At 55.5% G+C, this 17487-nt stretch overlaps 4 protein-coding genes and 1 non-coding gene across 5 annotated transcripts; 3 read left to right on the forward strand and 2 right to left on the reverse strand.

Annotated features, from left to right (window-relative positions):
- Positions 1-358: 358 nt before the first annotated feature.
- Positions 359-939, reverse strand: BGZ61DRAFT_470275 (uncharacterized protein; the record flags this gene model as incomplete). The annotated part of the gene is made up of 2 exons (XM_046248057.1): positions 359-674; positions 773-939. The coding sequence occupies 2 exons, from the start codon at positions 937-939 to the stop codon at positions 359-361; spliced, it is 483 nt and encodes a 160-aa protein (XP_046111540.1).
- A 2536-nt stretch (positions 940-3475) lies between these two features.
- On the forward strand, positions 3476-5895 carry BGZ61DRAFT_524990 (uncharacterized protein; the record flags this gene model as incomplete). Its single annotated transcript, XM_046252690.1, has 2 exons — positions 3476-4681; positions 4747-5895. The coding sequence occupies 2 exons, from the start codon at positions 3476-3478 to the stop codon at positions 5893-5895; spliced, it is 2355 nt and encodes a 784-aa protein (XP_046111541.1).
- Positions 5896-7326: 1431 nt separating this feature from the next.
- Positions 7327-7399, forward strand: BGZ61DRAFT_t2. The gene has a single exon. It is a non-coding gene; the product is annotated as a tRNA-Arg (tRNA).
- Positions 7400-8963: 1564 nt separating this feature from the next.
- Positions 8964-10812, reverse strand: BGZ61DRAFT_336946 (glycoside hydrolase superfamily; the record flags this gene model as incomplete). Its single annotated transcript, XM_046239009.1, has 2 exons — positions 8964-10594; positions 10650-10812. 2 exons carry the CDS (start codon positions 10810-10812, stop codon positions 8964-8966), a joined length of 1794 nt encoding a protein of 597 aa, XP_046111542.1.
- Positions 10813-12999: 2187 nt separating this feature from the next.
- BGZ61DRAFT_470278 (uncharacterized protein) lies at positions 13000-16215 on the forward strand (the record flags this gene model as incomplete). Its single annotated transcript, XM_046248058.1, has 3 exons — positions 13000-13113; positions 13180-13547; positions 13596-16215. 3 exons carry the CDS (start codon positions 13000-13002, stop codon positions 16213-16215), a joined length of 3102 nt encoding a protein of 1033 aa, XP_046111543.1.
- Between the last annotated feature and the right edge of the window lie 1272 nt (positions 16216-17487).

The raw sequence follows: 17487 nt of genomic DNA on the forward strand, positions 1-17487 counted from the left end.
CCCGTGTTGGGTGCAACCCCATGTAAGCCGGGTGGGAGCCGGATAGACAGCGAAGGAGTTGCATTACCTATGACCTCCAGAAGCGTCTTGATACATCGCTATGCAGGAAGAGGAGGTTAAGCTGGGCTAGCATGCATATTGCTTTTGTTGTGGGCTTTGTTGGAAGAGCTTTTTTGAGGCATCGACCAAATGCAGATGGCGCTGCAGACTGCTGCACTAGCCTACAGCAAGGCCAGGTAGTATGCATGTATCTCTCTCTGACTGACACGTTCAGCTTCGTCTAGCTCTGGAATAATGGGGACGGGGGACACCCGCAGCGCTGTCGTACATGACATTATTACTTTCGTACAGCAGTGAGTTACCAGCGGAGGTTGGTTGGTTGGCTGTTGGCTGTTGGCTGTTGGCTTACAGGCTCGTCGGGTGGTTGGTTGAATAGTGGCGGCATCGCAAGCGGCGGTTGTCGTAGCAAAAAGTGATGTGTGTGTTTATGGGGGGTGTCAGAGTCAGAGTCAGAGTCAGAGCCAGAGTCATCTTTATCGTGGGTCGATGCAAGTGAGTGAGTGAGGTATGGCTTGGCTCGCCATGGAAAGGAAAGACGACGCGTCAGATGGGTCGGGCAGACAATGTGAAGCAGAGCGGTCCAGCAAGTAATCAAACTAGCAAACCGATCAGAGCTGGAACGGAATGCCATTGGGCCGGCGAGAAATGGACACGAGGCCATCTCACCCGGATCATGGCCGTCTGGTCATCTATCATAAAAGACTAGACAGACCGGTCAAGACGAGGAGCACCGGCGAGCGACGCCCTGGAGACGCTCCGCACCTCCGGCCAGTACGGGCCACGGGGGAGATGGGGCACGGGGCCACGGGGCGCGGGCACGGGCATGGGGGAAACGCAGGCCAAGCAAGCAAGCAAGCAAGCAAGCAAGCATGATGCCATTATCGAGACCGTGGGCGGCTCGCAGCTGCGTGTGGCCCCCTCTGGCGGTGCTGGGCTGCATCGGGAAGTGAGGCGCTTCCTGGGGCTGCGAGGGGGGACGGGCTGCCGCGTCGGCGAGGGCGATTGGGCAGATGGGCCAGATTGGCAGGGTCTTTGTCGGTTTCGCGTCTTCTTTTTTTCTGGTTTCGGTGTTACGGTGTGATGTGTATCATGGATGCCCCGGTAGAATATGACGCCTACGGTCCCGTCACGGCGGACCGCGCTTCAGGAGGGTGTCCACGTCGCAGCCGCGATATGCGAGGGGGTTTTCCTGAGGGTTCTCGAACGGTGCCTACTTGAATTTAGTACGCGGACGACGGTCCTGTTCCCCAGCCGTCCGGCCCGAACACAGTCTGGCAAGACAGCCCACTGCGTTGGGACCAGTCAGGTGCAGGTGTGTTGGAACCAAGTGCGCGGTCCGAGGTGTGACGCGCGAGGCGTGAAGGTGAGGTGTGAGGTTCAGAATGTGAGGTGTACTACCTAAGGACGCTGTAAGTCATAATGTCGTAAGCACAGACTCCAGGCGCCAAGCCCAGGATATTGGATGTGGCATGTTTCGATCTTCGTTCCTCCTCGCCCGTCATGGAATTTGCTACAGCCAGAGACGGCCGCCTGCACCGCGCATCGCTGCACATGGCCCAGATGGTGGATTTGGCGACGAACAAAGACGCACACGGCCAGGGATGCGGCCTGCACGCAGCTTGGAGCTGGGTTTGTTACCAAGCGCTGACTCCCTCGTTGTACATACTCGACCGGCCCGCGTGCGACTCGATTCTCCCTCCCCCCGAACTAATAACAAAGCATTGTTATACGTACGTACGTACAGTACATGCGTCCGAGCCGAAGTGTACGAATTGCACCCCCTGTCTTGAGTATGCATGTTAGTTGGGGAGAATCCCTACGGGTGTACCGATGCATCACAGGCGATTCGAACTAGTCCCCTGCCCAGGTTGGTTACCTTGAACCCGTGAACCGAGCTGAGATGAGCTGAGCTGAGTTGAGCCAAAAGTGGTGTACCCGTCCGGTCTCGTAGCCGCCGTTGCCAACCTCAGCTGGGCCTCATCCTTGCGTTGTTCGTTCTCCCCCGCGCCTCTCTCCTACTTCTCCTCTTTCTGCTTTGACCTCTTTTCTTCCGGTGCCGCCCCAGTCACGCATCTCGTTCTCGGGAAATCCGAATCTCAAACCCCTCCCATCACACACCGTTCGATGGATGGGAATGCCTGTCCTGCTGCTCTGTGGCTGCTCCACGATCCGTGATCCTTCGCACGGCTTGGCCAACGTAGCCAACCAGCAACAGCGCCTCCGCGCTTGAATCACTCACATACGCACGCCCGCATGCACCAAACCACCAGGCTGGATATCCCTATCCTCGGCCATCCACCGGGGACCCGTTGCTAGCGTCTTGGGCCGCTATCGAGATACAGATATAAATACGTACATGCGAAGGCCAGGGCGACGTTGACAGCGGGATCATCCTCGACCCATCAATCCCTCCCTCCTCCGCCTCCACCTCCACCCGCCCGCCCGCCTAACTACTGTACTACACCCACATCCACCGCGACCACCACCACCACCACGACGATAGTCCCTCATCCCGCTTCGCCTTCCACATCCCTGTCGGCGCGGGTGTTGGCAACCGTTTGGCGATAGGTACACACTCTCCGTTCCCAGCTCGGTCTCCGGCATGCTGGACCGCCCACCAGCGTGCGACGAGGTACTAAGAGGGAAAAAGGAACCACAAGAGCAAAAAAACAGCCGCACTCAACTTCCTCTTCAGGCCCGCGGCTGAAGACTTGAAACGGGGGACGCTCTCGAGTCCCATTCCTGTCCCATTCCTTCCGCTGTCGCCCCATTTCGCCATCTCATCGTCATCTCACCTCCAGACTTCCGTCTCTCTTCCCGCCGCCCCCCCAGTCCCCCGTCCCGCCTCCCCTTGTCGTCGTCGCTTTATCTCGCTTTCCTTCGCCTTGCCTTTTCTGGTATTTGTCTCATGCAGGGCTCTGGCGTTGCCGCCGCGGCAGATCCCAATAGCCTTTGAACGAGGTCCTACAACGTAAGGTAGTACTTGCACTTACACCGATTTCTCCCACGACCGCCACTGCGGTGCGGCTGCATTTCACAAAGGGCTAGAATACAAAGACCCTCGACTCGCCTCGACCGCCTCCTCCACCTCCTCCACATCCGCCTCCTGTCTCCACCTGGGTCTTTATTAGCCTCCTTCTTCCTCTACCGGCACCGCGCTAAGTTATACTGCTCTCGCGCTACGCTCCGCACCGGCCTGCCAAACCAAATCCAACCCCCCGTGGACCCCTCCCACACGCCCAAGCCAAGCGACAATCGTTGCCTCGCCGCGGCACCAAAAAGCAACACTGTCTCACTCGAAAAGCAAGGCTTCGTCCGTCCACCAACACGCGAGCGAGTCCCGGTCAAGCCTTCCCGGATGCAGAAGGCCTCCTGAAGGACTTAAAAGTCATCCCCCCTCCGCTTCTCTTGCACGATGCGCCGTTCGTCCCCCGCGACAAAGACGGATCGCCATCGAGACGAAGCCGTCGCCGACTCTCATTTCCGGGATGAGGGCTTTCAAGCTCACTTGCACGACCCCGCCACTGTTCCGGTCCCCGGTCCCGTCGTCCTCTCCGTGCCGGAGCGCGCGTCCACCGAGCAAGATCCGAGCCAGAACAATGAACCCGAGTTTCATCGTCATACAATCGCCGCGTCCAACACGTCGATAGCTGATGCTTTCCCCGCCGACGGCGCTACCGCCACTCCTACCGCTACCGCTACCGCTACCGTTACCACGACGGCTTCCGGAACCGCTACTCCCAACACCCTAGCCTCGACGACTCCTCATCTCCACCAAAACAACGCCGACAGCGAGGATTACAGTGACAGTGACATTGACAACTTCGACTCCGACATAGACCTCGATCTCAGCTTCGACATCTCACCCGACATCGCCCTCTCTAGTCTCCTTCGCCCACCATCCTTCAACCACCTCAATCAGCACAACTTCCCTCTCAACCTCAATCACAACTACCCCAGCCACCTGGAAGACTATGACTTCGATATGAGCGATAGCGACGGAGGCGCCCCCCTTGACGACATCATTGCTGCCGCCCACATCGATTCTACCGTACCTCAACTAGTCTTCCAAGGCCACCCTCCCCCGTCCGACGAGGACGACGATGATCAAGTGCCAGATCCTGGCTCACTCAACTACCTACACCCGTTCGCCTTTCATATACCAGCAATGGAAGGTGCCGGATTGATCATGGACGTTCCTCCTCCTCTGGGCTGGGCCCCGCCTCCTACCAATGCTCCTCAAAATCAGCAACCGGCGCCTCAACTCGCGCCGCCTGCAAACGATGTCTGGGATGATGGTCCCTTGGTCAGCAATCCGAACCCAACCATGCTCGGGTCCGAGAACCTGGGCTTGATAGACTTTGTCCGAAACTGGGCCATACAAGCCCGCATGGCATCATCCCAGTCCACGGCGAGATCAAATGCTCCATGTCCTCACAGTATTCGCGAGCAGGCTACTCGCCAAATCGACGAAGTCCGATACTCGGACCTGCAGGGCGATGCTTGCGATATGCAGGGCATTGACTGGGCAGCTATGGGCACCACCCGAAGTCATGCACGGAAGAGGCGATATCTCACATATAGAAATTATACTAACAAGGAGGGGTCTGATCGATGGACAGTGAGTATTTACCTGTCTTATCTCGAATCTGCAATGACGGTCCCTAAACTGATTCGCAATCACAGCCTCTCGTGCGCGATGTCAAGATCCCGCCGCATGACAGTTTCTTCCGATTTCGAAACCTGCACGTCCGCCCAGACGTTTACCTCGCTCATTTCCAATTGCGTAGCGTCCTAGCATGTCCCTCGCGGAGTCAGGCGTTCTACCCTGGTACGCGAGGAATCAACTGCATTAACCCCATCTCCAGGAAGACGGAGTTGGCCCTTGATTTAAGTGGAATCAGTGGGCTTGGTTCCATCATCTCCACTCTCGATGCCAAACATGGCGTATTAATGGCTGGCATGTTCAATGGAGAGTACTGCTTGAGGAACCTCGAATCGGATGACAGGAGGCACTTTGTGGACGGTCAGATCACAGGCAACCCGGGCGGTATCACCAACCACTTGCAAATCCACCTCCCTCGGCGGTCATCACGCCCTGTGGCGGCTCTCGCAAGCAACGACCACGGATTCCGCGTCATGGACCTGAGCACGGAAACGTTTCTCATGGATACCGTGTATCCCTTCCCCCTAAATTGCACCGCCATCTCCCCGGACGGCCGACTGAGAGTCATGGTGGGCGACCACTGTAATGTCATTATTTCCAACGCGGAGACGGGCCAGATCCAGAAGGAGCTCACCGGACATCGTGATTTCGGCTTCTCCTGCGACTGGTCTGACGATGGTTGGACAGTCGCTACAGGCTTCCAGGACAAAGGCGTCAAGATCTGGGATGCCCGTCGATGGTGCAGCACGAGCGGCGAGGGCAGGCCCCTCTGCACCATCCGGTCCGAGATGGCGGGTGTTCGAAACCTACGCTTCTCCCCAGGTGGCAGCGGCCAGAGGGTTCTCGTGGCAGCCGAAGAGGCTGACTACATCAACATCATCGATGCTCAGACGTTCCGCACCAAACAGACTGTTGACATATTTGGCGAGATCGGCGGCGTTGCCTTTACCAACGACGGGCAGAACCTGAGCGTGCTATGCAGCGACCACCACCGTGGAGGACTCCTTCAACTAGAACGGTGCGGCCGCGGCATCGAGCCCTTCATTGACGATGAATGGCCACAGCAAGCTAAATACTTTTCCTCGCACAACCGGAAAGGTAACCAGATACGTCCCTACGAGCCCTACCGCCGAAGGCCAACCATGCTGGATTCAGTGATATTTTTATAATGGTATCAGACTCATCATCTTCTACACATCTACATATTCGGATTCATACCATGCGTCTTTTGGAAACACGCAACGTGCGCGGGGGCGCGCACAATCCGAATTTCCATCAACAGCATCGCATTCTCGACTACAGCATCGTTCTGGAACGGGATGCAACGGCGCTTTTGACTAAATTGGAGTTTTCCCACCAGACTAGTCATCTCTCTTCTAGACACACGCGTACGCACGCACATGTGTCAGGCATTATACCCATTTCTTTGCCATCTTGTTGGTCTACATCATTTGACAGTCGATACTCATGACGAGGTCAACCCCCGTGTCGGGGACGGCAGGGCGCTCGTTGCAAAAAGCCCATGACCCATTGCAACTCATTTCTAGTTTATTCTTCCACGGCACATTTCTTTTTCCCTCTTTCCATCGTCCTGTCTGCGGAAAACACATGCATGCATTACTGGGGGCTGGATACAACGGCATGGCAAATGGCTACGGTATTGCATATCAAATGGGATCCATCACCCGGTGGTGATGTGGGTTCCACTAAGGGGGTTTTGACATTCTGGCTGTCTTATATATCTGGTTCATGGGATCTTTTTCTGGGGCTGCTGTCCCAGGGAATTAAAGAGATGGGTAACACAATAGTAAATGCATCAATACCGATGGGTTATAACAGGCTTTCTGAAACCAAAATTGTTCCTGAGCAAGACGAAATCGCTTCGTTCAATGATTGGCAATCAGTAACAATATAACTCAGAATAACATGTGCATGATGGTCAGAGACGTAGGAGTTGGTAGCATTGCATAAGGTTAGCCGCCTCGATTGTTCTTTTGACGTGCTGATCTACTCCTAATTGGTAAGACCTCGGTCACTCTATTGGTTCTTGCCGACCTTAGTTAATTTAGCTCTCGATGCGCGCAGATGAACTTCATATCCCGGTTGTTTGCAAATTTCGGTGACAATGGACCTGGATTTTGACGAGTAATCATATGACCTCATATCTTTCCACTTCGTATTTACATGTCAGAGAACCACTACCCACACCTTGTAAACTCAGCTATAACAGAACCATTCAAAAGTCGCATTTCTCAAGCTTCCTTGGGAAGCATACAACTCTGGCTGCACGGTGCAGTTCCGTCGGGACGGCTGCTGCTACAGTAGCTGCCACTAAACAAATCTGAGGTACCTGTAGAAGTTTATTGCAGCGGGGTTCTTAGCAGTGGTTAGTGAGTGCCAGGGCCTGCAGGCTAGGTGGTCACAGGGCCCTTCGCGCAATGACATGGCGTTCCCTCTAGGGCAAAACGGCGGGGTCATGTGACCGTCGCGAGCGAAACCCTTTTGTCCCGAGATTCTTGCTTTTCTCTCTCCTCTCCCTTTATATATCTCCATACTCGGTGAGACTACCATAATCGCAGGTCACTAATCACGTGGCTCTCGGCCTGGTGGCCTAATGGCTAAGGCGTTGCTTTCCGGTGGCAAAGATTCTGGGTTCGAGTCCCAGCTGGGTCGAGGACTATCTTTTTGCAATTTTGCCTCCCATCTGAGTGCACTTGTGGCATCGCCATTAGAGCTTAGGGTTTTGGGTTTCTAACAAAATATGTGAAGGACAGTATTTCCCCTACCTTTTGGTATGCTTGAGTGTCGTTACTTGTGGCGGAATCTGTTGTGTAATACGGGAAGTCATTGGCAAAGGATACCGCTTGTAAACACATATTTGATCCGTGTGATTTGAACTTTGAATACGATAGACTGCAATGTATACCAAATAGCAGCCTGTAGGGCATTGAGAAACATGGTGGTTTGAAGGTCTGTATATCTTTTATTCGCTACCAGCTAGATCCTGTATGAACGTCGAACAATACCACGGAATTCATCACTCAGTTGCACCACTACACGCCAGGTCCATCACCTACATCGCATACCGCCTATGTAGTAACCCTTCCAACCCCTCCATGTCTTGGATATTTTCTGATTCCACATCAACTCGGCCTTCGAACATGTACTGCGAGGGATGCTGTCCTATCCCACCCCTCTCCCTGTCACACCGCCCTTGTCTCTTCCCTCTTGGAACTCTCCGAGACTGAGACACCTCTCTAGGCCCATGACACACGACAATGTCTCTCCTCGCCCTATCATTATTTCCTTTGCGGGCCGGGTGACCGACTCCGCAGCTACGTGTGATTGGGTCCATTGGGTGGTGTTGTTTACTCTTTTGTTTCAGCGCCACCGGCGATCGTTTCCCGACGCGTTACAACTCTTTGAGGAATCACGAGGATTGCTTTTTATTTACCTTCTTTTCTGCAGGGTGGAAAAGAGGGCACGCAAGAACTGCTGACTCGGACTGAGACCATGTCTAATGCGTGTGATGTTCGGTTTGTGAAATGAGATGTGACGCGGCTACAGGGGTTGGCGCTAGAAAAGCCGAAAACCTGGTAGACACGACTCAGGGGTGTCACATATGATTGAGAAACAGATTCAAGAAGTCACGTACGTGTTGGATAAGAATAAGCAACTTCAGTCTGTGAAGACACTAATAAATTACAGCATTATGAAGCAGAGGCTAAATGACAACCCGGCCAGATAGAGCGTACATGTAAGTCATCCCTCCCCAAATGGGTGTTTTACTCCCCTCTCGCCAACCATGAAAATATTTCAGAACCGTTCAGATATATATCGCAGACCACAAAGGGAAAACACACAAGATAGTAACCAAATCATGTGTCAATAGACAAAACACATTATTCCAAGGAGTCTTCGCTGCCGACCGGCTCCCCCGTCCCCCTTTTCGCTGCGAGGCGTGCGAAAGACGTGATGCCCCCCAAGCGCTCACTGTCTGTGAGAGAAAGAAGAGTGTTGGCGTGCCGGGCTATCGGACTCCGCCCGAAGGATGTGTGTAGTGTTGTGATGGTATCGTAGCCTGGGTAGGGTGGCAGAAGGGGATTTGCTGGGGAAGAGGGACTAACAGGGCCGGGCGGGGTTGAAGATGGCTCATATACATTTAGCATGTGCGAGTTGATATGTGCAGAGGACACAATGCATGCTGTAACCGGGAGCGAAGAATAGAGGCGGGAGCTTAGAAGTTGTTCTTGCAGCCCCAGCTCTGCTCACAGCCGCAGGAGCCAGCCTCCTTCCACATGTCGTTCTCGTAAGAGAAGAAGACGGTCTTATCACCGCAGTTCTCACGGATAGAGGCAATAGCGGCAGCCTGCTGCTCCTCACCGGGGCAGGCGACACCGTTGCACTCACCCTGAGTAGGCCAACCGCACTCCAGGTTGATAACCTCGTTGCCGGAGCAGATGTCGTGGAGGAGCTCGAGCTGACCGCTAACGAACTCACCAGCGGCAGAAGCCTCAGTGGCAGCGTTGAAGTAGGGGTGGATGTTGGCACCAGTAACGTCGACAACGGGGCAGATGGTGTCAGCGACACCAGTCTGCTGCCAGATGTTAAGGGTCTCGGCGATGGTATAGGGACCAGTGTAGCTGGAGCACTTGGACTTGACAACGGTGATGAGCTCAGCGAGCTCAGTAGCAGAGCAGTATCCGTTCATGATAGCCTCGTTTCCGACAACGAAGAGCTTGACGAGATCCCACTGAGCCCAGGCAGCGATAGCATCAACCTGCTTCTTGATGTCGGGGGTGTTGTAGCTGCAGCCAGTCTCCTTGACGAAGACACCAATGATCATGTCCATGCCGGTATCCTTGCAAGCGGGACCGACGGAGGTGAGGGTGTCGCAATCAGTGGAGTAGGATCGGACAATGCTAAAGCCCTTATCCTTGAGAATCTTGATATCGGACTTGACCTCGGAGGCGGACTTGCACTCGCCGGTGGAGGAGTCGTAGGGAGTGTAGGTGATACCATAGTGGTCGTTGCTGCCCTTCAGGTTGCCGCTGCTGTAGCTCTTGGAGCTTGACTTGGAGGTAGACTTGCTGGAGGTGACGCTAGACTTGGGAGCCGAGTAAGCGACGCTGGAAGGAGCCGAGTAAGCAACGCTGGAGGGAGCCTTGTAGGCGACGCTGGAGGGAGCCTCGTAGACGGCGCTGGAAGGGGCCTTGTAGACAACGGCAGTGGTGGTAGGGGCAGCCACCTTGACGGGAACCGAGGTGGTGGAAACGAGGCCCTCGCTGGAGTAGGGGCAGACGTAGACGTAACCGGTCTCGGTGACAGTGACAACCTGCTCAGGAGCAGTGTAGGTACCAGGGGCGTAGCTGGTGGGGACGGGGTAGACCAGGACGGTCTCGACATCGCAGGACTTGGTGATGGGAGCGATGGTGTAGGTGCCGGCACTGGGGCAGACATACACGGTGGTGTCGATCACGCTGGTAACAACGCCGTTGACCTCGGTCTCCTTGGCGTAGGGGCAGGTGACGGTGGTGGCAGTCTCGACGATGGTGGTGACACCGCCAAGGGTGTGAGTTCCAGCGGGAACCTTGGTGGTCTGGGCGCCGCAAACGGTGGTCGACTCGGTCACAGTGACGGTGGTCGCGGGGAAGGTGTAAGTGCCGGGGGTAGGACAATCGTGGACCTCAGGGGTGGGGAGAGGGACAACGACAACGACCTCGGTGGAGGTAGGGGCCGCCTCGGAGGTGGTGGCCTTGGAGGAGGTCACTGCAGGCTTGGTGGGAACCTCAACCTTGGAGGTGGTGGGAACTGGCGCGGCGCTGCTGGTGACAACGGAAGAAGTCTTGGGGGGAGGGTTGGGCACAACTGTAAACGGGTCAGTTCGAATACTCCGGAGCATGAATCGAGAATCAGTTCTTACGAGTGGGCTCGCCGTAGATGGTAGTCCAGATGGTGGTGCAACCGGGGACACAGCTCTCCTCGCCTCGCTTGAACAGATCGTGAGCGCGACGGTGGTGAGGGTAGGCGGCCTGGGCACCGGAGGCCAGGACCGCGACGGCGGCGGCAGCAACTGTTCCCTTCATGATGATTGGATTAGAGGTGTAGTTGGGTTGAGAAACGAATGCCCGCTAAAAGAGTGAAGCGGTAAGTTGGTGAGAGGAACGAAACAAGAGGAAGAAAGCGAAGTTGGCTGGGCTCTCAAAGTCTCGACATTGACTGGATCGTGGGGAGGAAGAGAAGAAGAAGAGGAAAGGAAGGGCACTATGAAGGAAACAGCCGGCTATGTTATTATTGCGGTGGCGGGCTTGAGCGCCAAGGTTAACAACTTGGTTCAAGGGTCGGGGCCTCCTCGCATTGGCAAAGAGCCGGTCGTAGTTAGCCAAGAATAGGCGGGACATTGATACGCAGGCCTCGGACAACCGTACCACAATTCAAGATTGACAGGGGCTGAGTCCCGACAGTGAATCACCGCGGTCACCGTTGGTGGTTGTGGCCTATCACTCATCCCAGGGTTCGTCGCCAAATAGGGGATGGGTGGAGCTCACGCAGTGTGTAATTTCAATCGCATCGGCCGCCCACGGGTGGTCAACACCCTCGACCGCTCCTAAGCTACCCTCCAGTACCCAAAAGGGCAGCCGAAGGGGGCGGCACGGGGAATACACGAGAGAAAGACGGGGGCCGGAGGATGAACCGGGCAAGCTGCCCAGAAAGGCGATGCCTGCCAGCAAATGAGCGGCCAATGCGGTTGGTGCTGGGGAGAGATCCTTGAAAGCGACATTAATACCACAGTGGCCCACGGCGCCTGGCTGTGCCCAGGATATGACTGGGCGTGACTGGACGTGACTGGCCATGCCTGTCCGGGGCCTTGAAAGGTGGCCAATGTGTGGTAGACAAAGCCCCGCTGGGAGATGAGCTTGGCCTCAGTCTCTTTCCAGTGTGGTCCAGTGTGGCCTCGCATGGCACGGCCCCCAGCTGCTTCAGCCTGGCCCTGGCACACGAGGTCCCTTCTGTCCAAAGGGAACAGGCGCATCAGCCGGCTCATCGGGGACGGGTCGAGAGATTGTTCCTGCATCTGCCAGGCCATATTCCCTCTAGTCCAGGGGGTTAGCGCCTGTAGCGGGGTGGAGGGTGACCTAGGCGCTCGTGTTGGTTATTAGTGCCTCTCGCCGCCTTGTCCGGCTGCTGGGCAAATCTGGGCAAATCTGGCAGGCTGATGAGCCGTGGTCACTGCTCGTCCAGAAGTCGCTGGCTGCAATGTCTTTCTTTAGCACTGGCGGCGGTTGGTTGCATCGTCTAACCAACCATCGAGGCGCAGTCACCCTCTTCTTTAATTGCGGGGATATAAGCGGCAACGAAGCCGGGGGTGTGTTTGACGATCGGATCCTGTCTGGCCGAAATAGCAATCCGAATGCGGTGCATGGCAGCCGACCTCGTAGGGCCCTAACGGTCACCGACTTCTCAGAGTTCGACTTCGGCGTCGCTGTCATTCGTGGCTGCATCCCAAACGGCGGGGGAACACCCTAGAACTCTTTGACCTGGCGACAATCCGATCACATCTTGATCAGCCGACAACTGCCACTAGCTAGTAGTGTTGTCAATCCACCACGATGCGATGGAAATTCGGGAGTCGTCAGTGCCGCCACTGGTTTGGTTGATCAATGGGACTCGGTGACCGCCGTTTCGAAGCAGGGAAACGCAATGTCGATCCATCGGGAGCCCTGTCTTGTTCTTCAAATCAAAGCCCTCCAAGCCCGCTTCTTGGCCTTCGGCCTGGTCATTTTATTCGGCAATGGCCGCCCCCCTTTTCTTATTCATGCCTGTCGGTCGCTGGAGCGAGGATGAAGGAACAAGGCATTCTGGCCCAGGATCCATCTCCATCAAACATTGTCGTCTGCGGGATTCGGCAAAAACCTTAACTTCGGTTCCTTGCCTGTCAAACACGTTTGCCATATTGCGGCTTCATGCGTTCGGCTGTGGGAGCGCACGTTCATAATGTCGGCAAAATCAGAGATTTTAATTGATAGTCCAATGGTACTTGTAGATGTGACATTGTTGTTGTGAATGAGACTGTGAGAAAGAGATGGCTCAGACAGCTCGGACATGGAGGTACTGACTTGCTCGAGCAAAGTGGCTCTCCATGTGCCACAGCTGGTCATGTGACAGCGTGACGGGATTTTGGCAGTCGCAGACGCCTACGCCAACGCGGTTGTGGCTAAAATTTTCTAGCCTCATGCAAGATAGGTATGCAGATGATATTGACACCGCCAAAAATGTTGAAGGCATCTAGGAGTCAGTACGTTTGCTGGAGGTGCATTGCACAAGGTCGCAATAGCCTACAATCTCCCAGCGCAGTGGTTGCTCGTCGATTGGATTCTGGGCAAAGAGTTAGTCTTGTCCCAAGCTGGAACATGCCACTAGCCATGATTTACAACTGATCACCTTGATTCCAGCACTCTGTTACTACACAACAACGCCCATCAGAGCATGGCTTTGGTCCAACAAACATCCCAAAGGCTACCCCTGCGGCACCTCAAGTCCCCGCATATCGGGATAGACGGCCTATACGAGAACAGTTACGAGACTGGGTCCCCGAAGGCGACAAGAGTTCCATCGAACACCTCATCCCCGACCGCACCTTCTACGGGAAAGTAACCAACAGTAACACTAGACCTCAGTCGACGGGTTCCTCAGAACTGGACTATTTCAGATCTTCTCTGGGGGGCATGGCCGAAATTCCTGATGGTGCCAGAAGTGAGGATGCCGAGGTTGCCGTCGTTGGCTCTAGTGCCCGGGTTCCTGGCGACCTGGTTGAGATGAAGTTGGTTTTCTCAACCCCCTGCCATCGGCATAGTTAACAATCTCATAGGCAACCTGGCTCTCGTACCCCAGTCTTTGGTATCTATCTGGGTTACTTTGGAGACCGACATCACTTCTATGCCAGCAATGGCAGGTGGATCATCAGCCTCGGCTTTTCTGCCCTTTTTACGGTGTCCAATTTCGCCACTGCTTCAGAGATACAGCCATTGCTAGCCATGCTCCCGATGGATGCCACCTCAGACGAGCTTCAGGAATTGCAGAGGGACGACAAAGGACCTTCGCGGGAGGCTGGTGCTCAGCTGATTAAAAAGATGGGCAAGTTTGTCTCGTCCGCTGATGAATACTACCAAAACAGTCTCACCAACTTGGATAAAGCGAGGGCTCTGGTCTCGGATGGTAAGAAGACGAAATACCTCAGTCTCTTCGAGATTACCGAGATGCTCTTACCCAAGGCCGCTAGACAGGGCAAGAGCTTCTCACCCGCTGCTCTCTATGCCGTCCACACAGCCCTCTACCGAAATGACTTGATTTTCCGACCCCTCAGTCCCTCATCTGACTGTCATCGACGGGACCACCTCTTCGAGGTTTTCCCATATTTTGACATCACAATGATCAATCGTGTTTCCACACTGGCACGGGACTACACTGCTGCGAAGAGCGATGACCTACAGGGTCCTTCTCCTGAGGAATTCGCGGAAACGTCACTGGGTAAGTTCATATTAAAGGCTAGAAAGGTTGTCAAGGCCAGTCGTGCGAAGCGTTCATGGACCCCGCATGGAATTCTAGCCCCTTCATCCGGAGTTACTGTGGAGGAAGTAGATTGGTCGAGATCCAACATGGACATTATTCGTTACATCGAGTGGTGGGCGAGCTATAACCTCTTTGAGGATTCCTCCCGTTACCACGCCTATGGCTCTATCATCCTCCGAGCTTTGGATCTATACGACGATGCAGTTCTGGACCAGAGTACCGCTTGGACCTTTCTCCAAGAGCTTGGTATGATCCCACCGTGGGAGATCCCGTCTCGATACACAGTCCGGTTTCCAGGAGTCAAGATCGAGAGAGGCGGAGGCCTGGTTCGCGATACGCCAACTAACCTCGAGGACTCCCGACGACCCGACATCGCTGCGGGCGCCAGAAAGGAATGGACGGATGTGAATGTCCTCTGCATTGATGCTCCCTCGACAATGATCATCGACGACGGTGTCTCCCTGGAGAGGACAGAGAAGTCCGACGAGTTCTGGATCCACATTCACACGGCCGATCCTGCGTCAGGATTGCTGCCGGATTCAGAGTTGGGCAAGTTCATGGAGTTGATACCTGAGAATATTTACCTCCCTGGTCACTTCCAAGCCATGTTGCCGTCTGACGTGGGGGTGGACAACTCAAATGACTACAAATCTGAAGGCCTTGTGCAGAGCTATTCCCTAGCAGCAGGACGGCCGGCTCTGACGTTCAGTGCGAAGGTCAATGAAGCCGGCGAACTCCTCGACTACAAAGTTGAGCCGGGTGTTCTCCACAAAGTGACATATCTGGACCCAGAGGATGTCTCCAAGTTTTGTCAGGAACCCGCACCTCCTGCTGTCCCTGAGATGACTCTCACTGTCGGGACACTTCCGAAGAAGGCCAAGCTAGCTCCCAACCGGCCGATGATTGCCGCCGAGAACTTGGATGCCGAAAGCAAGAAGGACCTCTTGACATTGTATCGCCTTGCTGAAGCCCTCAGGCGGAAGCGGTTGGATAAGGGAGCGTGGCCCTACTTTACCCCTGGGCCGTCAGTCGCAGTTGCATTCGAGGATGTCCCAGTGGTGGCAGGATCGTCGACGACCACCAAGGTGCTGCCCCCAGATCCCTATATCAAGGTCAGCTACGAGTCCTCCAACGGTGCATCGGTGGTTTCCAACACCATGGTGCTCGCCGGTGAGATTGCGGCGCGGTGGTGTTCAGATCGTGGCATCGCTCTCCCATACCGCAAGGACGCCAACTCGTCGTCCAACTTTGCAGCAATTCACGAGTACGCTACGAAAGAAATCTACCCTCAGCTGAACAAGGGAACGCCAGCGACGGCGGCACAGCGTCAGGAGCTCTCCCGTCTGACCGGGGGCATCCAAATCTCGTCGACGCCAGGTCCTTATTTCATGCTCGGCCTGGACATGTACGCCAAAGCCACGTCCCCCTTGCGTCGCTTCTCCGACCTCATCGTCCATTGGCAAGTGCACGCGGCGCTGGCTCATGAGCGAAAGGAGCGGCGGCGGATCGATGCATCCGTCGATGACCTAGACAGCATCCTCCCCTTTACGTCGGAGGGCCTCGCCAACACGCTCTCTCTCCTGCACATGCGCGAGAAGATGGCGCGGGTCGTGTCATACGGTGTCAAGGAGTGGATACTCATGGCACTTGTACGAGCATGGAAATTCGAGAAAACTGATCTGGGTCGGATGGTGTTCACAGTTGACTCGCCATGGCGACAGGGTCTGATGGGCCGGATCGACCTGTTCAACCTCAATGCCATTATGGACATCGAAGGCATCAATGCGCAAGTCCTTGTCAAAAACGTCAAGGTGGGCGACCAATTCGAGGTTGAGCTCGCCGACGTCAACGTTCACTCGCAGAACATCCTCGTCAAGGCCATCAAATACCTGGGACACGCCGAGACAGCATCCTCATGAGCTGACGGCGGCCACATCTACAGAAACCCCGTCTAGTTTAGGGCCTGGGGACCGCCTAACCTCCAGCGTCCGGAGAACTGTTCCCCTTCCCGACTCTCCTCTCTGGTGTACAGCACGTACTCGTCTCCTTCGCGGGCATGCTCTGCCCGTACCAAGATGAGCTGCGGAATGACGTGGAGCCTCCCCGCATTCTAGCACTCATTTGCGGGCAGCGATCGCCCCTGCGTTGGATACAACCCCCGTGCCGGTGTCGTCAATGCGGACGATTGGACGCATTGGCCTCCTCCATCGTGGGAACATGGTTTCGTCCACGGCCACTCAATGGCCACTCACTCAATGAGGAACAGCAGGACGGCGGCCGGGCTGCCTTCCGATAGCTTAATCACTTACCGTAGCTCACGGCACTCAATTGATTCAGGCAATGGGAACGGACCGTTGCCACACTTTCCGCTCAGACTTGGTCGTTACGTACCATGTACTTACCCCGTCCAAGGGTATAGGTACTGGCTGTACTGTGCACGCGCTTCCCCACGATGGAACGGAAACGTACGACGTGTGATTCGTTCCAACGCAGTGAATGAGGGAATGAGTGACCTTGTTCCCTGCCCGCTGGAAGCCTAACGGCCCCCCGTGAGCGCGCGGCTGATTGGCATCGTTGGCCTCGTTGGCATCCATCCCCATGACAAGTGCGGCCAGCGAGTTGATTGCTGGAGAGTCCCGTCCACTCGGTCAATCCGCCTCGGTTTTAGTGCACGTGGGTTGTAAATACGGGTCACGCGCACCTTTCCCGCGAAAGGAACACAGACCAGCGACGCCCGGTCCCCAACAGTTTTTTTCTCTCTTACTGCGTAGGGTAGGTACTCCTCACCTCACCTGCATCACGGGCGAATCCCCGGCGATTCCCCGGCGACGCCTATTCGCCCTCGGCCCGGGAGGGACCCTGGAGGCGGGGGCCCGTGGAGCAGCAAAAACGAGGCTGATTTCATGCCCTGTAAGCCGCCGTGGCGAGACCCAAAAGGCGCGACGGGTCTGCAAACTTGGCGGTAGTTGTGGCTCCGTACCTTGCTTCCACTTCCACTTCCGCTTCCCTCGCCCATCCATTACGGATTCTGACCGACTCTGACTCCGCGACCACTTTTTGGGGCGGTACTTGTGCGCCAGTGTCTGTCACCCACTACCAGCCAGTACCTCCATCCAGTACCTCCAGCTAGTCAGTCTCAGCCAGCACCAACAAATCCACACTCCCATCCGCTCGCTACCTATCCGTCACGA

This window comes from Ilyonectria robusta (genome assembly GCF_021365365.1).
Source record: "Ilyonectria robusta strain PMI_751 chromosome Unknown BGZ61scaffold_1, whole genome shotgun sequence".
Classification (NCBI taxonomy): Eukaryota; Fungi; Ascomycota; class Sordariomycetes; order Hypocreales; family Nectriaceae; genus Ilyonectria; species Ilyonectria robusta.